Here is a 24,861-nt window from a genome sequence, read left to right as displayed (position 1 = left end):
CACAACAGCCAATGATAATTCAAGCAGAACATGGGTTTTGCAATTCCCAGGGCCATGCTGCATGCATAGTCCCTCTCTGTATCCACTCACACAGTGACTTGGAGCCTTTTTATTAGAGCTCTGCTTTGTCTTGGAATGTTGGAATGAAGATGACTAAAAATCAGCAGAAAATACAGTAAGAAACCTCTGGGTGGCACTTGGCCAACAGAGCTTTCCAGGCAACAAATTAATTAACTTTCAACAAAGATGCTATAACTCCAGAAAAAGAAATATGGCAAAAGAATCCTTCTTAGAAATCCTGTGCTACTGAAATACATCCTTGGAGCTATAGATCATCAACATAACCATCAAATTAAAAATAGAAGTAAATTCACACAGCTTCTATTAGAAAAGACTTTCATTACAGACTATCTTTAGTTAAATTATTAATGTTATTCCTAAACAATGAACAAGGTATACCCGACTGGCCTGACATAAATGAAGCACCCGAACAGAGTATTTCTTAATAGTACACACTTTTCTAAAATTCCATTTTCTTAGTCTGCTTTTGATAAATTTCTATTCAATCATTTGGGGGTAAGAACTTCTTTCTTTAAATATTAAAGACCAAATATAATTTGGTCAAACTTGTTCCTTCTTCCCAAACATGGCACAAGTCTTATGAAATCAGAGGAACAGGTAGTGAGACACATAGGAGACAACAAGACAGAGAAGTAGTTAAAAGGAATGCAAAAATGAGCTTCTGCACACCCAGAGCCGTGAAACTGTCACTTCTTGGTGTATCATACAAAGAGGTCAGTCTTTGGAGCCTTCTGTATTACCAATACTAAAAGACTGACTCCCCGATTTCTTACTCATCATTCAGGAACATAGATGTGTTGAGGCACTCTGTTTTGATTTTCTAGAAACTTTTAGGACTGACTGCTAGAAGATACAAATGGTAGTAAATTAGAGGCTGGCCATTTATCTACTGCCAATACCACTTCATACCAGTTCACGCGACTTTCTTTACTGAAAATGGTGATAGTGGCATTATATTAATCTGAACTTATTGCTCCAGAATGTGGTATAAAAGTAGAAGACCTTCATGTTACTCTGAGCTTCAATACACTTTTTACTCTTTCACTTCTTCAGCTGATCATCACAACCCACAAGCACAAAGTATAGCTAACCATTCCTCCCAAACCCCATTACTGGCATGGATATAAGAAAAGGAACATGAGTGAATGATGGGCATTCTCTACAGGCCGGGGAAGAACTTCATCATCAAAAAAGCATCACTTCCTTGCCTATGGGATGTCTCCCTATGGAATATCTAGTCTGTAGCAATGACTGCATGCATCTAGTTCAGTGTATGGTAACCCATAAATGCAGAAAGACAGATGCTATATTATACGTGGGAAAGGTCTGACTGACATCTTACATTATTATATCATCAAATGAAGAATCCCCGTTGCATATAAAAAATACAGCTTTAAAAACAACTCATCTGAGCAATGTATTATAATGAAACTTTTCAGATCAGTGTTAATTATTATGATCAGTCTTCAATACCAATATATATTTTGGGAGGGATGAACTTAGATGTCCAATGCAACAAAGTGAACCAGAATTTTACAATGAAAAATGTGCTTTATTCAACTAGTTCTCAACTGCCATCATTTCCTAGAATTAGTAGTACTTCAAATAGAAACATTTCCTTTTGAATTCCCTCTGTACAATTTCTTAAAATTGAAAACTGTAACTTTTAATAATGTCTATGAGTGACTCCTTTATACAAATGGGAACTTGGTTATGTGGGAAAGAGTTGAACTGGATCACGCCAACTATATCTGATATCCAGCTTATCCCTATTTAGTGTATTCCATTTGTCAAAGAAATGACAGACTTCAACTGTCTGGGAAATGAAATTTATACCTTTAGGGCCTATAAAAAAAAAAGAACGTTGTAGTTTAATAGCTTTCCTTCTTCTATCAGCTCTGCTTGTGAAAAAGATGATGCTGATGGTGGCAGCAGTATGCCTGATAAAAAGCATGTCTGTGAATGGAAGCCGCGATTCCTGATGCAAACAGGAACTCAATGCCTTTTCATGAGCTGATAGTATTCTCATTTTTTGTAAATATTCTTTCACTTAAATCACCTATTCCCTTCCAAGAAGGCTCTTCTACTTGCCCTGGCTTCTGAACTTAGGAGGAAACTGATCATTAGGTGCAGGTAATTTTGTCTGATGCTTGGAAAGGAGTTTTGCAGTTACTGTCATGTTATTTCCAAAGACAGTAGTGGCAGCATGCCAGTACAGCCAAGTTGCACTCTTATGGTGAGGACTGCACATGAAAACACATTTCTGTCCAAAGTACCAGTTTTATTTCCATCAGAATATGTTGGTTATATTTGGCCATCATCACATTAAAACTATGTCTTACAAAATCACGTTTACAATTAGATTGGGGTGGGAAGGCAGGGAAGAAAGCAAGAAACATAAAATACTCTTTGTGGAGCCACTGCTATAATTTACTTACCTTTTTCAAACTCACTAAACAGATGCAGACTGTATTTCTTTCACTGGCTTAAAAAGCATGTCTAAAACTACCAGTGTAATTTTGTCCTTAAAAGAACAGCCAGATGAGCTTGGAGAGAGTGAAAAGTCTTCTCAGGTGACACAGGAGTTTTTCTATGAAGTCACCTTTCCACCCACCATCTCAAGGAAAGATGTTTAACCCAGCAGCTCTTTTTTTTTTCCAATCATTATGGCTCCTCTTTTTCCCAAGAGAGCACCTGTATTACATTTAAGAACTGTGCAAAGTAGCAATACTAAGAACTTTAAAATCATAATTGAAACTCTCCTGCAATTTCTGTATAGTCTGTATACGTCTTAAAAAATACTAAGGCAGCACCACATCTGACTAGTGCTCTGTGCCCATTTCATTTACTAACATCTGTAATAGAACAGATGGTTTTTTCCTTGGCAATCTGTTTTTCCTTATATCTGAAAAAAATATCTGAGGTAATTATTTGTAATACACATCCAACTTAAGATCTGACCTCAAAAATCAAAGGGAAGATAACTAGTCTCAGCTGCACTGAATAAAACAGAAATAGATAACCAGAGACCCTGGAGTATAAGCAGAGGGAAGGATGGTAATGTGAACTTCTCATCTACCCTTCCTTTATCTTGCGAAGGAACAATACTGCAGGTCCCTGCAATTTCATTTGTATTTAAGATGAGGTTACTGATTTGTTGGGTGGTTCTAAACTATGATGGTTATGGCTGCCAAAACACTTATTACTGATGTATCTGAAATGACAGCAGTTATTTTTGTGAGGCAGCCAGGATGCTTCTGTCCTCATTTATTATCCAAACACTTACAATTCAGAGAAGACAGATCCAAACCAATCTGAATGCTCCCCAGTACTGTTCACTGGGGTTTATTTTGTATACCATGTACTTTTACAGCACTGAAGTGATCGGAAATGTGATACTTGAGTGAACTGCTTTTCCTCATTAACAATCAATTAGCTCCACTTTCCAACTGTAGTACTAATGATCTGCATATCAAACCATTTCCTAGCTTTCTTGGGGTTTGGAGTGTTCAGAACTGCAGAGAATGCTAATGTTTCTTTTCTATAAATAAAACAGCAGGGTATGTTCATTTTTTAGTCACTTACTGATTCATGTGGTATACGAGTTTGACCTAATTCTTTGAAAGCACGGGCTCTTACTTTGCTCTCCCACTTGTTTAATAGTGTAAGAGAGAAGCATATCAGAGACTGAGAATCTTGAGTCAGGTGAGGCAACAAAGTTACAGGAACACAAGCAAGAGAAATACTGTAAAATCAACCACTTGATCTTCTTGTCCATTATCTGAGGCTGATTTAGAGCTGCATAACTACAAGTAACTCTTCAGGAAAAACAAACTTTTCTTTCTAAGAGAGAAAAGAAACTTTAACCTGAAGAAGTTTTATTGTACTAATTATTTGCACTAGGAGAGACAAACATACATACTAAGAGTGAAATGGGTCATCTTCAAGCTAAGTATCTTGACCAAGGTACATTGCTACAACTTCCTCCAGTGCCTCAGCATGTTAGACACACTGCTCTCACAACATATATGGAGAATGCAGCAAAGGGCAGGGAAGGGTCATAAAGTGCACCAGTGAAGAATACTTTAAAAATTTCTAACAGTGAACCTCTGCTACACAGAGAAGAGATGAAAGGCATGCTTGAACAAGTATTCTTGTACTAGATATAGACCTAAAGCGTGAATTATAATTTGCTTGTAAAAACTGCCAGTTTATTTTATTAGATACCAACTTTTTCGTAACCTTTTTATTCATTTATTTTTTGTCGTATGTTGTACTTATTCTCATAATTATTTAAAAATTGTCATTTAAATCTATATACGTATTTCACATAGCTTAGAACGTCTATTTACATTGAAAAAATAAGAAAATTGTCAGCTTCCCTGTTTACCACAGCTTTCAATTGCCTTAGTGACATTTGAACATGTACAAGGAGGAAAGAGAAGGAAAACTCGCATGTTTCAGCATTATTTTGTTCAACAAAAGGTGCATGAATGTGAACATAATCTACTACTAAAGAATAAAAGAATTTTTTTTCCCTACAATACGAGAGCTATGAACTACATGCATCAAAGCACAATTTCTGTGTGGACATACATGGTAATTTTCTTAATTATTCTCATGTCTACTAGCAATTAAATATTTGTCAACTGATGTGATGTTATGGTAAATTTTTGGAGAACATACAATCTTCATATTTCATGGTTATATAGTAACAGAAGGTCAGCACTTTTTCCTTGCTTTTTCAACTATATCCCCCATACCATGTCATAAGATAAAGTTCTCATTTTATTATGTAGCCTCGTCTGTATATTCCTAGCCAATGTTATAAAAGTATTGGTTATAGGTTCCTAACAGCACACAAATTGCAACTCACCCTTAAATGACATTACAAATAAAAGAAAAAAGGATAAAAAAGTATGGTCTTGAAAAATTAGTTATTTTAATTTAGGATCACAAACATTGATAGCATTTATTGAAACGACCTCATATTACATTGTTCCCCTTAACGGAGGAATCAAGATTAATTAGTTACTTCACTTTCTATTGCCATTAATGTGAATTTTAACCTTAACTGCTGATTTCCTGCATTTAGAGATTATTATATGGTTTGGAGCATCCCTAATCCTTTATTCTGAAGTAATGCAGAATTTAAAACTTTTACTTTGGTGAAACATATTACTGCCCTGAAAACTTTGGAAACAAACTAATTCAATAATGGTAGCTTTATAACAAGCATAACTGCCATGAAATTAAACATAATTTCAGCATACTTTTATGATAACATTTTTCCCATTTAATTCCTAACCATCATTCTTCTCTCAGTTATGACTGATGATCAAACACACCATCAAATACAATTTTTATATATTAGCATAATTAGTATTAAATAACATATGAAGCTCTTAAAAGCACAGCAAATTCTAATTTACTAAAAAAAATGCAGTTTATTCAGAAACCTGAACTTTCTTATAGGGAAATGACAGACTTCTATGGGAATATTAGAAAAACTAGAGCACAAACTCCTCCTCTTGGTTTACACTTCCATAGTTATTCTGTTTTCATGCCACAAGAGTAACATTAAGTAAGGTTTGTGTGCTACACAAAGCCAGAGTATGAATGCATCAGGTCTCTACACTGTAGGTCAAAGTGGAAAGTATTGGCTCTAACCAGAAAAAGCAAACTTCTGAGCTCAGGTTTCCTTTGAAAATTCATGACGCCCTGAAGGTTATGATAACCTTCCTCTTGACCCCATTTATTCTTCTTACACTTTTGTTAAAAACTGTGAAGTGTTATTTCATTACTTTTCCTTGATAAGAATGCTTTAATGTTAGACAAATTATTTTAGTATTGTGAATTCTAAACTTCACATAACACAGATATTTAGACACAAGCCTTTTTCATATTGTAAATAGAAATGTCACAGAAACCAGAATTGTTTTTCTAGCCTTATGACATTTCATTTTATATGCATAAAACATCATTGAATTTGAAGTCCCAATGAAGACTTTTTTATAGAAGTTACATGCTTTCATACCTGCAATATTACAAAGGCAGGCATAAAACAATGTTCCTTTAAGAAAAAAGATTGGGGCGGGACGAGAGAGCGAGAATATGATTATGTATGTCTTACATGGCTTCTCCAGCCAAAAACTGGACACATTTTATTTTGGGTTTATTTAACTAAAAAACGTTACTTAAACTGTACCTAAAAACTTAAGGCATTGGTCTCAATCCTAGGCATCTAGCAGGACCCCAGGCATCTAGCAGGGACAAGTTTTAACTTGTTCTGGCTGGTGTTCAGGTGTTCATACACTGTAGATTTGAGACAGTCTGTAAGCCCTGCTATACTTGAAGATGAAGATGGAAGACATCATCATCACATATAAAACAATGACGGCATCAACTGGAGATCTGTTCATGGGAGAACTGACAGGAGGTGGTATTAGTACAATTCATCCCAGTCGTATTTCAATTATTTTTGAAAGCTATTTTGAAGTTTGGTATATGTGTCCCCATTACCTCAGATTGGAGCATTTGCCTTCTAGTTGTACAAGACATACATTCCTTGACAAGCATTTCTTCTAGAAAACATCTCACTCAAAATCAGGTCCTATAATGCAGCTGAGGTTTGACTGATTGTGGTGGGTTGATCCTGGCTGGATGCCAGGTGCCCATCAAAGCCGCTCTGTCACTCGCCTCCTCAACTGGACAGGGGAGAGAAAATATAATGAAAGGCTCGTGGGTCTAGATAAGGACAGGGAGACATTCAGCAATTACTGTCATGGGGGACTAGACTTGGGGAAATTAGTTTAATTTATTACTAATCAAACCAGAGTAGGATAATGGGAAGTAAAACCAAATCTAAAACACCTTCCCTCCACCCCTCCCTTCTTCCCGGGCTCAACTCCACTCCTGAATTCTCTACCTCCTCCCCACCAGCAGCGCAGGGGGACAGGGAATGGAGGTTGGAGTCAGTTCATCACACATTGTCTCTGCCGCTCCTTCCTCCTCAGGGGAAGGACTCCTCGCTCTTCCCCTGCTCCACTGTGGGGTCCCTCCCACGGGAGACAGTCCTCCGCAAACTTCTCCAGTGTGAGTCCTTCCCACAGGCTGCAGTCCTTCATGAACTGCTCCAGCGTGTGTCCCTTCCACAGGCTGCAGTCCTTCAGGCACAGACTGCTCCAGCGTGGGTCCCCCATGGGGTCACAAGTCCTGCCAGAAAACCTGCTCCAGGGTGGGCTCCTCTCTCCACAGGGCCACAGGTCCTGCCAGGAGCCTGCTCCAGCACGGGCTTCCCATGAGGTCACAGCCTCCTTTGGGCATCCACCTGCTCCGGCGTGGGGTCCTCCATGGGCTGCAGGTGGATATCTGCTCCACTGTGGACCTCCATGGGCTGCAGGGGGACAGCCTGCCTCACCATGGTCTTCCCCATGGGCTGCAGGGGAATCTCTGTTCCAGCACCTGGAGCATCTCCTCCCCCTCCTTCTTCACTGACCTGGCAGTCTGCAGGGTCTTTTCTCTCATGTGTTCTCACTCCTCTCTCCAGCTGCAATTGCACAGTTTTTCCCTTTCTTAAATACGTTATCCCAGAGGTGCTACCACCGTCGCTGATGGACTCAGCCTTGGCCAGCAGCAGGTCCAACTTGAAGCTGGCTGGCACTGGCTTTATTGGACATGAGGGAAGCTTCTAGCAGCTTCTCACAGAAGCCACCTCTGCAGACCCCCACTATCAAAACCTTGCCATGCAAACCCAATACGCTGATCAAACATGAAGCTACTGATCACTGAAAACATAACCAGCTTCTGAAAGTTACCCTAGGATTTCCTAGATTAGAAATTTCTACTCCAGCACTGAAGACTAACTTTCTTATATGGGAGGAGGGGTATTTATGCTATTTTTCTACTTTGCACATAGACTCAAAAAGGACTTTAAAAAAGGGCTAGAATGGCAGGCACATCTTAGCGGTATGAATTGATTCAGAAATAAATACATGCTTGAAAATATTGTTGCTCTTCATCTTGAAGCCAATTTACTCTGTTAGACTATAATCTATTTTATTAGTATTCCTTACACCTTTTTTTCATCAAGATATGACTGCCAAACTCCTCTGAATTTCAATTCATTACATCTTCTATAAGTTAAAACAATTTTGACTTTTCAGAAATTACTTTAGCTACCAGCCTTTTCTCCCTGCTCCTTCTGTACAGCCCTCAATAGCTGTCTGTCTTCAGTAAATTCTTTTCTTACTCCAAGTTTTATAGGCAGCTCTCTGTTCTAAGTCTAGTCCACTGTCCTTGAGTTTTGACATTTCCTTTTTTCCCCCCTTTTATTCATTCTTTTTCACTTTGTTATTCAGTTTCCAGATCTCAGCTAACTCCACAGGACTGCAACAATGAACTGCACAATACTTTATTCTAGGGATATACCCCTTTCAATGGAACCTGGAATTCCTTATCAGCTCAACCAAGCATCCTGTACCATGTGCATGGGGCAAGCTAGGCATTTTAGAAGTATCCAAATTAAAAACCATAGAGCAGAAAGCCACCTAACTCAGCTGGTAGGGAAACAGAAAATGGGACTGGATCTTAAATCTCACAAATTGTCCTGAGCATAAGACCACATTCAAGCCTGAAAATAGTTCCTTTCTTCACTAAGAAGAAAAAGTCAAACTTTGCTTGACAATGCAGGGGATATGAATTCAGTTCTCACTCCTGCCATGAGAAATCACTGGTTGCAATTTTTGCTCACCAGAAATCTTAAGCATTTCTTCGGTGTGAAACATATAATGATAGGAAAGTAAGCATTCTGTAAATCAAGTATCATAAATCAAATTTCTAGAGACACTATTCTGAAGGCTAAAGGGCCCACTCAGAATTTTATCTGATTCACGGAAGTACTAAGAGTAATACAAGGCTGTTCTCAGAACCATGCATAGGGAGAAACAACTATAAAACTGTTAGTCTAACACCATTCTTTAGGCCCTCAAGAAAGAATCACAGAGTTAATCACAGCGTATGGTTGTCTTCAAGAAAAACAGCTGTTTATGAGTCTCAGCTGCACACAGCTTATCTGCACCAAAACTGGGTTATACACACAGAAAAACTACAAGTGGTAAGGAACAGAAGCCACAAAAATATTTTAAAAAACACTTATAAATATTAAACAGAAAGTATGACTGACCATAATAATCACACTCACTCTCTCACTCTCTTTAAGTCTTCAAGACTAAGTGTTTTTCTGGATAATATTTTTCAACCAAATGGAAGTTACTTGGATCAATACAAGGTTAAGTGAGTTAAATTTAATACACTATGATATACAGAAAGTCAGACTGAATGATCTAATGACTTCTCATCACTCTATAATTTAATTGAGCCATGCTTCCATCAGGGAATCTTACACATCCAATTTTGGACAAACTGTGGATAATCTATCAAAATATATGTATTATCATTACCGTTCTCTTTTAATCACAAGAAAATTTTACTCCTCAGTTCAACATTTTTTTAAAAACTCAGTATTTCATGGCAACTATGTAACTAATAAAAACATGATCTTTCAAAGTACAGTCCTCCCATTCTAAATTAATTGAGTGCTTTTTTGTTATATGTTATATATTCAGTGTAGACATGTTCCTTAAATGCTTCTATTTTTCATTTGATAATGAAGCCAATTTCCTATTTCCCATGTATGTCTGAAGAGAAAAGCAATCATCACAGTTCAGCCAAAGAAGAAAGCTTACAGGGCTCCCCAAGACAATTGTTTTACTCACATATGCAAGTACCTTCTTGTAGGTACTAGGAAGCAGGAAGTTGAGAGGAAGTAACAACTTCCTTGATTTAGTCGTGGAGGCATTCAGTCACAGTGTGGGTGAACAGGAGGTGATGCGTGGATAGCACAAAACATTATAAACCTTGAAGATTTTTTGCCCACATATTCTTTTAAGCTTTTACTGAAAGTATCTACATGGCATGTTCATTTTTAACACCAAGCTTACAATGCAACTTTCTTTAACCACTGTGCATTGGATAAAAGCCAAAGGAATATGATTTCTACTTCCTTTTCAAACAAGCATTTGACATGTCATGCCAGCTACAGGATGAGGTGAAAGCCTCAAACAGCTGAGATTTCAGAATTTTAAAAGACTTTACATATAAGCCAAAAGATATGGAATGTAGAAAACACAGATGGTTAAAGAAATTCCTGTGACCACAGGACATACGCTATCGCTATATTGTTCTTCTCAGATTCTAACCAAATTCTAAGCTCTTCAAATCAACTGTCAGCATGCCAGCTTTGCATGATAAAATAGCTGCATATATTTAAATTATTTTCATGTATCAGTGGAATAACCTGCATAAAATATGTAGCTGCATGACATATGGATTAGAATGAAGATGTGGTATTGAAAGATAGTTTTCTGTGTTAAACATGTGACAAATTTGCAGCAAGGTCACCTATAAGAGATGTTATTAACAAGAATTTCAGAACTATGAAAATCACGTCAGAGTGATTTGGGTGAGCTCTTTCCTCAAAAGGGGAAATATATTTTCCTTTACCCTATCTTTTTCAACACATGCAAGTGAAGGAAAAGAAGGAAGGAAATGAAGATGAGGAGTATTACCTGTGTTTTAAATTATTTTTGTTCAGATCTTATAAAATTGCTTTTGGATTCTAAAATTCATCTACTTCAGTAGAACTACAGTGTTTTTTTCATACATGATATAAATGAGATCATACTTGACCAGTGATTATCTTGCATGATAGGTAGGCTGGAAATAACTGTTTACTTTCAACTCCTTTTTTTGATCAGCAAATTGATAGCTTCCATTTCAGTCTGCATTGGAACTTTTAGCAGCTGCATCAGCTAATGTTTGGAAGAACATGTCACCCGTAAGTCAGTGTTGGTCAACTCAATGTTGGTAAACAAAGAAGGAAACCTCTTGATAATAGAAGGTACCTAGTCTTTTTAGAGTCATCACAATGTATTAACACTGCTGTTTTTGAAGGAAGACATGAAATATTTCCAGACCAAACTCTACTCAGATTTTATCAGTCTCATAACATCACGCTCTTTAAAATGGTATGCTGATGCTTAAAATGTAACAAGTGATGCTATGACTCCTCTGTGACTGTTTTATATACTTCATGCTTGAGTGAAAGATGACTAAGTGTATGAATACTGACAACAGAATCAATGTTTTAATGAAAATAGCTTGAATTACATTTAAGACAAAATAATAAAAAGCAAAAAAATTACCTTTTAACCTTTTTTGCTTCATAAAGAAAGGCAGACAAAAGTTGGGGGGGGGGGGGGGGGCGAAAAAATTTTCAAACCCAGATATTTAAAAATATGAAACAGAGTGGCAAGGTTGTGAGCCAAATCTCAAAAGCACAGATTTAACTGGAATCTAAAATCAAAGCATAAACAATGACTCTTCAGTTCTAAATTTAAGCCTGTGGTAATATATACAAAATAAAATATACTGCTACTCATGAATACTACATATAGAAACACAGAGCACCAGAGTAGAGACGGTACAGCCATGCAGGAAAAAAAACCCCAAACTATTATTCTATTATTAAACTAATATTAAAAAGGTGATACATTAAAAAGTATTCTTTTTTTAAACTCACTCACTTGTGACCAATCTCGTGTGCAATGGTAAAAGCTGAACCTAGGCCAATGTCTTCATTAATGCTGCAGCTCCTTTCAGGCTCACACATTCCAGCCACAGAGGCCAAGCCTGAATAAACAGAAGGAGACACAAAGGGTCATGCCAAGGTGTTTCAGTCTTAAAAGCCCTAGTTATAAATGACTGGATTCTTTTTAATAACCTCTATGCACAGAAGGAGCAGTTGGCAAAAGGTTAACTTTCTAGTCATTTGCAAAATCACTGGGGGGAATTTCACTTTGCCGGCTAGACATTAATATTTTTTGAACTGCAGTCAGTGCTGGAAAATGTCTAGACTAGGGGTTAGATTTATAAATTTTACTTCTGGTAACTTGGGACCACCTAGTAACTTGAGCCAGGAGTGGGAATTCAAGAAAGCATTTCTATTTTAACATTCTTGAGCCTGAAGAAAGCAAAATGTATCCACATTATTTTTCTAAAGAAATCTGTTTAAGTTTAGTGGGTTCATAAAAACATACAAGCAGCTTTTTTAGCTATGAAAAGCCCCACATGGTACGTTAAAAAAATTAAAAAAAAACAAAACTGAATGCATCAATGAAGAGAGAGGAGACATGTTAATAACAAGCATTCATTTAACCATGAAGTCTTTTCCATTTATCACCCATCATCTTCTGGAATTAAAACCTTACTGTATTACAAGTGCTTTTAAAAACCTTCTCTAGAGAGAGAAAGTCACTGGCATGTACAGAATATGGCTCTTCCGTATCTTACACATTCTTCAGCAACAGATTATCACACAACATACTGCAGTCATAATTTAGTCCCACTAGAGAAAGCTCTAAACATTGGATTTATTTAATGTATTCCTCCCTAGAGTTTCTTATCTGTAAGCAGCAGTAATCCTTTCTTTAAGGAAATTACCTGCTCAGTTAACTACACTATAACAAAAAAATGACTGAAAAAAGTGTAACTTTGGTTGGGGGGTGGGGGGAATGGGGCAGGGAGAGGGGAAGAGAGAAATCATACTCTTTATATGAGCAGGCACTTCAAGTTATTCTGTTTCGACTAACAGTAAGCAAGTAGTAAGACGACAAGTGCTTCCTGGCTGTGCCCACATTAGCAAGTAATGTGGAGCCGTACGAATGGGTCAGCAGCGTGAAGCACTGATACTGATGAGGCTCCTCACATATCTGTATGTGGACTGGACACTCCAGTTTGCACTAGTTTAATCCCACAGGCTGAGCATACTCACTACACAGGTGGTTCAAAGCCTTCTAAAGGTAAACAGTATTACAGGATATCATGACAATACAGTCCACGTAGTGATTTTGACTGTAATGTCTCCCGTAGGCACACATGGAGCATTTGGGGAGTATGTGTTCTGACTCAAGTTTTCTCCAAAACAAATCTAGTTTGCACACATCAAAACTACTCTGATAACCAAATTGACATGGGCAAAAGTTGACAATGTGTGTCTAGAATTTGCATCAAAACAGTATTACTGCTATAAACAAATCATGGGTGTAGACACATCCACTGAGAACAGGATAAAACATCAGAAGAAAAAAGACTATCCATGGAGAAAACTCTGTCAATTTTTTGCAGTTGTGCAACCTGTAGAAAAAACAATAATTACAGTTCACCTATGCTATTCTAATTGAGCAGAACATTCTGAAGACAACACAACAATACTTATATACAACTGTCATGTTCCCCTGCAAAGTCCACCACATTTGAGCAACAAAGTCATCTGTATCTTCAGGTCTTGTAACTGAGCACTTGCTTCAGTGACTTACAGGACCAGATTAACGTAATTCCATACCGTGCTTGCAGAAAGTGACAGAGATCAAGTCAAGAACTCAGTTTATGGCTCAGATTTAAAAAAGGAGTTGTCCTTCATTGGAGCCACAGACATGCTGCAAAGACGTCTGAGGTCTATCTTTTCTAAGAGGTTCCATGAATGATTCCTGTTTTAGGTAACGGGAATAGGAGAGGTGTGTCTCTGCCACACGAAAGAAACCCTTTACTTCTTTGTCTTCCTAGAATACCAATGATTCAGGTTTCTTTTGACCTTTTGAGACCTCTCAGACTTTTGTTCACAGACTCCTTAAATAATATATGCTTAGCTTTAGTTACTGGAGGTCAGTGGGAGTTAAGCATATTAAATGCCTTGCAAAAGAGGGCCACAGGGCCTTGTCTCTTCTCCAATTCAATGCCTATAATGCAAATAAATTGTCATGGTTGTGTTGCCAAGGGTCCTATAATACTGAGTTGGAACTGATACCCTATTTGTTTTTTTTTAAAAAAAAAAAAAAAAAAAAAAAAAAAGTCAAGCCTTTTGTTTAATATAACATTTGCCAAAGTCTATCCTCTGTTATGCTGAATTCAAGTGAAGCAGAATTTGCCTTTACACCAAAGCCTGATACAGTAAGAACTAGTACGCTAATGATCTGTGTTAAAAATATCACGTAAAAATATCAAATAGTTCATACGTGAATATATGCTCTTTCAAACTTCCTTCTTTTAACGCTTGCAAAGACAATTCTATGACACCAATATAGACAGTATCTTCAGTTCTCTCTCCTCCACACAGATGTCAAAGAAAATCTGTCACATTTAGAAATTCTTCAGCATCATTTGCCTTTTACTAAAACATGCTGTGCATATTGTTTATATTTGCAGCAGGCAAAATTCTGGTACCTTTCCCCAGGTAAACTATATCCCTGTGCCAGAAGCTTTGTGCTGATTTGAGTGGGACTTGTAGAAAAATTAAAATTAGTTAAGGCTACCAAAGCATACAGTACTACAGGGAAAGTCAAAGCAAATACAGTTATGAGCTCTGATTGAGAAAAGTATTAATAGTCCGAACTAGCTGAATTAGAATTGTTTCTTTACTTCTGAGAAAGAGGCCTATGAAAGGATGCAAATTGAAAAAAAACTAAATAAATGTCACATTAGTCTTTGAATAATATTTCTTTCATATATTAAAGTACTATTAAAGGTAATAACTATACTATAGTAAATAACTTTTAGCAACAAATTTACATATGGAGAGAACAATAGCTCTCCATCCTGCACCTAAGGTTGCTGTGTGTGCTTCTCTGATGTCAAAGCATTGTTTGAAGGAGTTTCAATGTTACTGTAATTTATATCACTGTGGTATTTTTCTCTAAGTCTGTGAAAGGAACAATCTGAAGTTGTACTCCCTGTGTACAACACAGCAACAGTGTAAACCTCAAAGCTTGTTTCTTTTGTAAGTGGTTTGGGTTTTTTTGTTGTTTTTAACTTTCCTGAGGTCTTTTACTTGTATTTTTTTTAACTAGATCATGGACACATGTTAAATGGAAAAAAGCCAGCAAGTTCTCTTCTGTAAGAAGTAAGTTTGAGTCATCTGCTAGGTTTTATCAGAACTACAGCTGCCACAGAAGAAATACACAGCAGCAGCTCACTTAATTTAAACTTCCAGCAATGTATCAAAGCCGATACCCACTTAGGTTACCTTTTATTGTTCATGTTTATAAAACTGCAAGATTTTGGAAGCATAAACTTAAAAAGATCTAATCAGTCAATAAATCAATAGCTGAGTATAAAGCAAGGGAACAGCAAATACAAGCTGAAGTTTCTCTTTATAATCTTACCCAGTGTTCCACAAGGCTTGTTTTTGTAAGTGCAGATATCATACCTGTTAAGGAGAAAGAAAGTAGATAAAATATGTCAGAGAATCAAATTTGTAAGATATTTTGTATATTTATCACATATTTGTATCACAGTTCAAGTTGTCAGACCGCAATCAGCTTAATTATGTGCAGCCAGCTGGTGTCGGCATTTTCTACACTGGTGTAAACCGCAAGCTGCAGTACACTCACAGCCGCTGGCCTCAGGCCAGTGGGACACCTGCCAGCAAGAAAAAAATGGTTAAAGTGGATCTTTGTAATCACCGGCTCCATAAAGCAGTCTACCATGCTGTTACGAAGTTACAGCAGCATGTCTATAGACAGCTACTGATTCAAAACACTTCTACTTTTTCAACATAACTGGAATCCTTTTACAGTCTCACACTTATCAACTGAACAATATTAATTGTAACTTCTACTACTTAGACCTTGATTCTAATTTAAAACTACAACTCTCAATTATTACACCAACAATTATATTACAAAAAAAATCTTATGAACTGCCATTATAGTTCCTTTCTTATTATCTTCCAATGATTCTATGTCTTACAAGTACACTGTAACAAACTAAAATGAAAAACATTTTTGCAAAAAAGCTAAATAATGTCTTTAAAGGAGAATTTTCATCATTTTAGATAAATCCTTCAAATACAGAAGCTCAATGAGTTTTTGTGTAGTTAACATGTGAGTATCCGGAGCTGAAAATGGAATTAAAATGTTTTCTGCAGCAGAGCTAATAATAATAGCAGTGGTCATGCACCAGTCAATTCATTACTTACACCTTCATATTTTGGACATGCAATCCTATGATATGGCTTGTGGTATGAGAACACTCATACGCCTTTGATTTTCAAGGATTTATACTGATTTCCTTGCACTATGTTTCACAATAATTTCTGTTCTTTTGAATGGTGAGTGAAAACAAAGATGAAAAGATACCATCTTTATACTTCAATTTTTAACCTATATAGTTACTGATCTCAGGCCACCAGACATTTCTGTTAAAAATAACCTAAGGACGGTTATCATGTAGGAGTGTGATCAAAAGATATATACCTTTCAGTGCTAAAAAGAGTTAAGGTGTGTCTGTAAGCCAAATCCATGGACAAAACAACAAAGCTTAAAATTTGGAATAAATCTAGTAAACTCTCTATGCACACAGATTGCTGTGACCACATGGAACTCCTGTGATTTTTAAAGCTACTAAGTGTGGATGAGTTTGTGGGATTAAGCTCTAATTTTGAACTCAAGTGTTCATATGCACTGATCTCATCAAGGTGGTTCAAACTCTGCCATCCTATATGCACATAAAGTTCCCACTGATTTTCCATTTGCTGTTTGGAGGGAGGGAGGTAATCAAATCAGCATTCTTAGATAAAATGTGTTGGAATATAATCAGGTTTTGTATGTCACAAAGCTTTAAGATTACACAGATACAGAGATAAAGAAAGATTTTACTGAGTATTTCCTGCCTTTTACATATTTAAGGAAGCAAACCTCTTATTTCTGCATTTAAGACAGAGCCTGAAACTAATCCTACTGAAGTTAATGCAAAACTATTCCTCAGAGAAAGCAGACAGGGCTCAAGCTTATTTAGTGAGAAAACTGAAACTTGCTCAAGTTCTTTAAAATGTCATTTAGAACTGAACACAATGAACTCTGTGCAATACATGTGAAGTATAGGTCTTCTAACGTTTTTTAATATCCAGTGCTACTAGGAAAAAAACACTTCAAGACATACATCCTTAGATAAAATGGACATCTAAGAAGAAAGCCAGTTCCACTAACTCAAGTAAAATGTTGTCACTGGTTTCAGCAGAGCTGAAAATTTGCCCTTATGGCCTGAATCTGCTTACTCTTATACAGGTATGAATCTGAAGTTACTCCTCACCTTCAGTTCAGTTTCACAAGGAACTGTGGTAGGAGAGAATGATGTGAATTAAGCCCCTTGTTCCTGTTATATTTTTTAAAAACACAGACCATGGCAGTCTTCAGTTTATGCTGGGTAACGACTGTTCTTCATTATGCATAGGCTAGCATTTGTAAGAAAACATGATGATAATGAAACTTAAATTAGGTAATAAAACCAAGGAAAACATGATTTTATTTTCCAATACACTAATCATTTTTGCAAGAATATACCCAGGTAGCAATGTATTCTAATTATAGCTTCATTAAATATTCAAATTTTATAGGCAATAATTTATTTCCTGTAAGGAGCATTCATATACTCTCATGGCTCAGTTTAACAGAAAAAAACCTCTAAGGTTTCAATGTCCAATGACTGACTTTACCTACATCACCTTCAAGCTCCATTTTTTTCACTTTTTTCCTTTCAGATGGATGGTTTCTGCTCATGATTTGTTTGAAAGTTCTTATCAATTTTATGTCCAAACAGCTTCATTTCATCATTTGCTTCTCTGTATGATTTAACCAAATCAGCCTAACTTGTCTTTTTTGGTTTTGACACCATTTCCTCTAACTTCATGTTGAATTTCCAAGGAATCCATTTAACCCACAGATGTTGGGTTCCAAAATGTGGAAGACTACAGAGTTAATACTTGCCAGACAGTAGCTTCAAGCCAAGAAACACCTGAAGTGACAAATCATCCAGATTACCCATGAGATTAGATAGGTCTAATTGCTATCAAACAAACAAACAAAACCATCACAAAGGTGAAGATGGGTCATAGTTGCCACCAGGAACTTAGTAAATACTTCACGAGCCAAAGACAACCAAAACATAAATTGTCAGGCCAACAATTATCTCAGCCAACCATTAAAAATGATAACAACAGTCACAAGTCTTATGAAAAATGCAAGATGTGAATATATTTTCTTTTTGATTCACTGACAGAATGCGTAAGAGGACCACCACAAAATCTGAATGTAAGAATATAGATATGCAGGCTGCAAAAAACCTCAGGATGAGATGGCAGCCTGATCATTTTGAGACAGCCAAGGAAATCCTTTGCCCAAATTGGAAAAGATGATCATATGCCTCCTAATATAGTGGGTACATAAGTCCCTGAAATGTGACCAGGCTGGGGAGGGAAGTGGAATGTGGAAAAAGGTATGAGGCAACATTGTTGATTACATGTCCCTTCCCACCCTGAATGGATGAGAAGTCATTTGATGAGGCAGATGGGAAAGAGGCCTGGGACTTCTGGGCACACCTGCAGGGCTGAAGAGCCACATCAGACAGGTGGGAAATGCATGATGGATGTACAGCTGTCACTGACAACTCTGACACATCAGCAAGATGGAAACTGCAGAGATAGACTATTATCATTTCAACAGGATGGTGAAGAATTGGAGCGGCAATTGCCTCCTGTCGTGCCATGAATCAAACAGGAAGTGTTAGTGTGCCCTCCAAGGGCATTTAAAAAGGAAAAATTTCTAGTCTTTTTTGGCAGGGTATGAGCATGCCCATGCTAAAATATATATCTGTAGCACTGAATTAAAAAGTGAAAGGGACCACATTCCTGGACACTGAAATTCTCTTATCTGTATTGTCAAACTGTTTTAAAAGTCCATCAAATTGTTAAAAAAAAAAAAGTTCCTTGCACAGATTTGGCCCATGATAACAACTTATCTCAAAGAACTCCCAGGAAAAGTTCAGAAGGTGGCCCCACACAATCACGAACAGGCAAAACATACAAAGCTACTCTGTTCTGGACAAGTTAGCTTATTAGTGTGGACACAAGAAGTTCTGTGCCAGTGGTTCTCAGCGCAAGAAAAAAGTCACTGACATGTTTATTTAATTTATTCATGTACAAGTAAGCTATGGACTATCTCCTGAAGAAGTCTCCGTTATCTGCAACTCTGATTTGCAGAAAAATCCCCTTCCTTTGCAAATCTGATGAGGAGTATGATCCTGATCATTTGAGTAGGACGCTTAAGTCAATATATTAAGAAAGATGAGTTCTCTGTAAATACTGTAAGCACTGCTCAACCTTGTCAGAGAAGTTATCTGCAGCCACAGCCAATCCCAGACACATACGGGGAAGACAGACATTTCTCTCCCATCTAGCTGTCAGCTTGTGGGCCTAATGCATGTAATTGTGCAACTATGAAGTTCACACAGAGTTCTATGCAAGCAAGTGTATTCCCTTATTAAAAAAGGGTTTGAAGGTCAGAAAGCATCACGATGATCCAATCATACCTCTGCTCACCTCTAGCATAAAAACTGAAGTAATTTATTCTAGCAGCTATATAGGATAAAAAGCTGTTCCTTAAAAGCTATTCAATCTCACATTAAGAGATGTTTTCAATATAATTTGAGAACACCTGTACTAGGTTATCCAGTTCATCTGCCTTTCCCTCCACAGCAGTCATTTTTGAGTGCTTGCAGGGATAAGAGGACAGCAGAGACTGATACCTTCTCTGATAGAAGCCCCTAGCTCCATGGCTTAGGGAACTTCAGAGGCAGAGATTGCATCTTAGTATTTAATTGATTTTTCTTCTAATGTCTTTAGCACTTAGCTAATTCCTCTTCAATCTTAAAAAAAATATTATTTCAGTGTCCCTCTGGGGGATGTTGTTATGCCTTTATCAGCAAAGCTGAGTCCCTCTGTCCCAGTAGAGATCACCTTCATGATGAAATAATTTTTTTTTAATTTTCTTTTAAATCAGATGAATAAATTGAACTTTGTCAGCATCACACCACTACACTGTGGTCTTTCTGCCACCTTCCTTTGAGCTCTAGGGCTTTTTACACTTCCTGAAGCATGTGTATTACAATTCAAAAAGTTGTTCTAATAGTAGTATTAACAGTAGAAGATACAAAGGCAAAATGAATTACTTCTTCTTACATGTTTATGTGTATTTAGACATTCAAGGATAACATTGCCCTTTTCGCCAGTCTGATTATGTGAAATGACCCTCTAAAGGAAGAGTCTCTATAAAGCACTGTTAGTACTAGCTCTATGTTACTAGAAATGTCCACAGTGCCAGAAAGAAGGACTAGCTGCATCAAATTAATACTGAGATAGAAATACATCTGCAACAGGATTGGAAAATATATGAATACTAGAATTGGATACACTTTAAAGAATTTAACTAATCAACAAGAGTAACACACAGCATGTATTTTTTTTCAAGTATGATAAATGAATAAAGCATGAAAACTCTTATTAGAAATGCAAACTGTTCAAAACCAGTATGAAACAAGCGACTTACTTTTAAGTATGTAAACGTACTCTAAAATTACCTGAAAGCTACCAATATGCCTGAGTAATATCTGAGATAGATATTTACAGAAATAACTGAAGCTTTTGAAGAAATATTTCTTAAAGAAGAAGAGTTTTGGAAACAAAAAAAATAATCACAGCGAACTGCTGAGGAAAAACCTACCAAGATGGCTGGAATATAAATGTAAAAAGTTCATGAATATAACAAAATTCAGGCTAGACAAAACGAACAAATAAGACATAAAGCTCTTCACAACTTTGAGACAGCTGAACATGTACTTCGTGTATATATATATATACACACACACACACTACCAAGGGATTTGCTAATTAACCTGCTTGAAAAGGTTGTCAGAAAACAAAATAAAGCCTAAGAACTGGTTCTGTCCTGACTAAGAGGAAACACAGCTAACTACTACAAATTATTAGGAGTTCATTTTTAGGGAACATTTCCAAATGTTATCCCTGAAATGAAGGTTTTATTTTTCACTTGTTTTAAACCAAATTATACTTTTTGACTCTTGTTTTTTATTACTGTTGGTTTCAACAATAAGCTTTTCAAATAAGGACTGTCATTTTCATACATCATTGCTCAATGATAAACATAATGGGTTCACTAGAATTTGACCTTTTTTACTTTTTATTCTTCATGCTATGCAACATGATTTATCTATGCACCCAATCATGTATGTCTCATATCTAAGTGTTAAAAGATCAGACAAAAATACCCCTATTTTAAAAAATTAAGTTAACCTAGTTCCAACCTAGAACTATAAACTGAACTACTGCTGAATCAAACTGAAATCTCAGACTTCCCTTAAAGGGATCAAAAACCTCAAGCTATCTGACAACTCCAACTCTTATTTCTAAATTATGGGAAATAAAAAAACAGTAAGTAGCTTGTAGTTTCACCATATTCTTTTGCACACTTATAGTTGGATATTATTAAAAAGGAGTTACTTTGCAAGTGCAGACAATGTCACTAATGCTAGGGAATTGTGTGGAAAAATAATTATAAAACAAATACTGAGTTTTGGTCATTTTTTTATAAAAAGATTTGTATCATAATTCTTCAACAGTTCATCATTCCTAAAATAATTTGGTTGTTCATTAGAGTTGCACAGGTTACAAACAGCAATACTCTTTATAACACAATACTTTTTGATGTCTTTCTAAAAGCTTTACTACAGCATACCCTTAGCCTTACAGAAAGCGGTATACCACAACAGCATTCTGCCTTAAAACAAAGTACACATCTTATTTGGTTTCTTCCTCAAAAACCTCAAACCAAAAAGAGCTATTTAAACCAAGGAAGGAAAAGCATAATATACATGTTACACATCACTCAACAGAAATAGCATCTTCTATTATTAGTTTTCCATGTCTTTAAAACTGCTGTAGACAACCAATGTCTGGCTCTACTGGACTTTCTTCTGATACTTAGCTTCAGGTGGATAAATTAAATTCTGAGTTACAGCTAGAAAAACTATTACTGCTCTAAGTCCTAATTCACCTGATTTATATGAAAAGAAGTATTTTAAATAACTGCACTGTAGATGAAACATTCCTATACTACTTTTTCTAAACTGCAAATGCAGTCAGAACAGTAAAAATGAACTCTGTTCTGAAACAGTTTTTGTAATGCTGTCATTTGCCTTCATCAATTTTGGCAATGTAACATTAAGACAGTGGTTGCAAATTTACCATAATCAGTAGTATTATCGGTGTGCTTAGGACAGATGTACAAAGCTGATTTTGAGATTATGATTTTCTCAATGCAAATTCCACCGCTAGTGTCTAAAAAAATTTTCAACGAAGTTAATGAAAAATACATCAACAGAGAGGTTTTTCTTCCACACTATGTTGATGAGTCATGCAAGCATATAGCAGAGGTATTGCAAAACATACTAATTACTTGAAAATAGAGGACTTCATAGCTGAGTCTGTAAACAAAAATAGTTCTAAAGACAAGATGAAGACCTTGAGACGGTTCTCAGCTTGAGACATACAGACCCTAGGCCATGATACACCATTTCAAATCACTGATAGAAAGTCATCGTACCAAAAATCAGAGGACTATCTTTAAAATCTTGTTACTTTGAGGAAATAATACATTCAGGCTTTTTAATCATCTTCTACTTTCTAAGACTATCTGTATTTATGTACATTTTTGCCACTTTTCAGACTAAAAGCTTCCTTTTCCAACGTAAGCCATGATCCTCATATAGAAATGTGTCCTTACCAGCTACAGCAATGAGAAGAGAATAAAGTAATGAAAAATACAGAATAAGAAGTACTACAAACTGTTAGATCATGATCTAGTTAAGTATCCAAGACAGACACCTACAGAAACTTAAAAGAACAATGTCAGTATTCTGTTAGTATAAAAAACCCTGACTCAAACAGCATCAATACTGCTGACTGGTTCAGATATGACACTTATCACAGAGCAATCTTTACTCCTATGAAAGTACTATTAAGTGGATTAATATTAGGTAGCATAAAAATACAGGCAATTCCGTGCTGCCTGCTGATGTACTGTTAACATCATTTGAAACTCTGGAAAAGACAGAGTTCCCTTCCCCGCGTTCTTCTTCTAATCAGAATCTTTCTGTTGACCATACATGACCACAAAGTAAGTATCAGCTCAACCACAATATCTTGAAGGCAAATGAATGCTGTACAAACTCATTAGACTATTTTAGTTGACAACGTAGACTCTAGAATTACTCTAGAGACAGCTTTATAAGCAAACTCTAGCACTGAAGAAACAGCCAGGCATGTGTGGTTCCAAAGCCTGCCCCTTGCAGGTCTTGGACTAGCAATTTCACTTCACTCTCTGCTCTGCCTTGGTTTCTCCATCATTAGAAGTTATCTCTTCCTTTTTTCTATTCTGTATCCAACATGTACAGGCTTGCTGTGCTAATTCATTCCTCTCTCCTCCATGTATTTCCTTTTGTGATTCTCAGTGAACATTAAGTTCCAGCGGAACTCTCCCTCCACAGCTTTAAGATTACCAGAGATTGATTGATGCCTCCAGCTATCGTCACTATCATCAACTAGCTTATACAAATAGGCCTATCCTACTATAAACATAATTTTGAGGGACATCCTCACAGCAGTCATAGCAGTATCAATAGTCTTAGCCTAGGGTAGCTAACCAAAGATCCATCTTGCTTCTTTCCATTTTTACACCTTGCACCAAGTTCTGTGCTACAACACTGCACCCACACTAGCTAAAGAGGTTTGACTGGGTCTTCAGTATACTGGAATGACTTTACTGATAGCAGTACAGACAGTGTAAGCCATCATACAGAAGGAGCTCCAGGGCTTCTAGCAGTTGTAGTCCAATCTTAGATGAATCCATCCTTCTTCTTCAGAACATGTTAATTCTATTTCGAGCTAGGCTTTAAGTCCCTTCAACACTGAGACTCCTCAACCAGGCATCTTTCAACAAAATCATTAAAAAACCCTTTATCTGGATAAACCATATGCAGATTTCAAAATTGTAGAAATCTGAAAATTAATTATGATGGTAAGGCACAAAGCTTACAAGTGGGAGACCATGAACCCATAAAAATAATCAGAGAGTTTAAATCTAGCAGAACTACAAGGAGCATTTCAAAATTTTTCTGTGGCATATCTAATTTCTTTCCATGGCATAGCCCCTGATCCACAGTAAAAAATTTTATATTAGTCATCAGAAATGTAGAGCTACCTACCTGAGTGAAAATTGTGACTTCATTACCATTCAGAGACAACTGAGAGATTCAGCATTTGCACTATCACCACAACGTAAGTAATACTTGACGTGCTGTATTCTGTTCCTCAAAAGTGATTCCATAGTTTTATTGCATCCTCAGTACTGAGCCAAAATTTAGATGGAGTTACATGGGTGTGATTAGCTAAAGCTGGCCTGGACAAGAGAACTGAAATTTCTGCATATCTACTCTAAGTACACTACTAATAATTTTCCTATCAGTGCATTTGGAAGAAGTCTGGCAACTAATACATAAAGCCTTTGTTCAAAGGACATTCACTCAGAGCAGCTCAAGCAGCTTGTAGGGCAACGCTTTTTAGAGTATGCTAATGCAACAAAGTCTGGGAAAAAGGAAGACTAGCAAAACTAATTACATAGGCGTGGTTGGGGGCATCCTGCCACACAGCAGAAAATATTATGCTAAACCATTTATAGGAAGCCACTAGTCTAGACCTTTGGCAGGAGGGAAACACAGCTAGCAGCTATGATTACTACCAAGTTTTAGTTCTGTTGT

At 36.7% G+C, this 24,861-nt stretch overlaps 1 protein-coding gene across 1 annotated transcript in view; it reads right to left on the bottom strand.

The window, feature by feature from the left end:
- Positions 1–24,861, bottom strand: part of ADAMTS6 (ADAM metallopeptidase with thrombospondin type 1 motif, 6) — a 149,773-nt gene that overhangs the window by 81,841 nt on the left and 43,071 nt on the right. The window contains exons 7-8 of the mRNA XM_010580531.1: positions 15,360–15,403; positions 11,727–11,832 (exon numbers count right to left, since the gene is read on the bottom strand). Of these exons, the coding sequence (XP_010578833.1) occupies positions 11,727–11,832; positions 15,360–15,403 (150 nt within the window). The remainder of the gene's footprint in view (positions 1–11,726; positions 11,833–15,359; positions 15,404–24,861) is intronic.

This window comes from Haliaeetus leucocephalus, unplaced genomic scaffold (assembly GCF_000737465.1).
Source record: "Haliaeetus leucocephalus isolate CR32 unplaced genomic scaffold, Haliaeetus_leucocephalus-4.0 Scaffold722, whole genome shotgun sequence".
Lineage (NCBI taxonomy): Eukaryota > Metazoa > Chordata > Aves > Accipitriformes > Accipitridae > Haliaeetus > Haliaeetus leucocephalus.
Note: the sequence above shows the minus strand (reverse complement) of the source record. Positions and strands in the feature narration are given on the sequence as shown.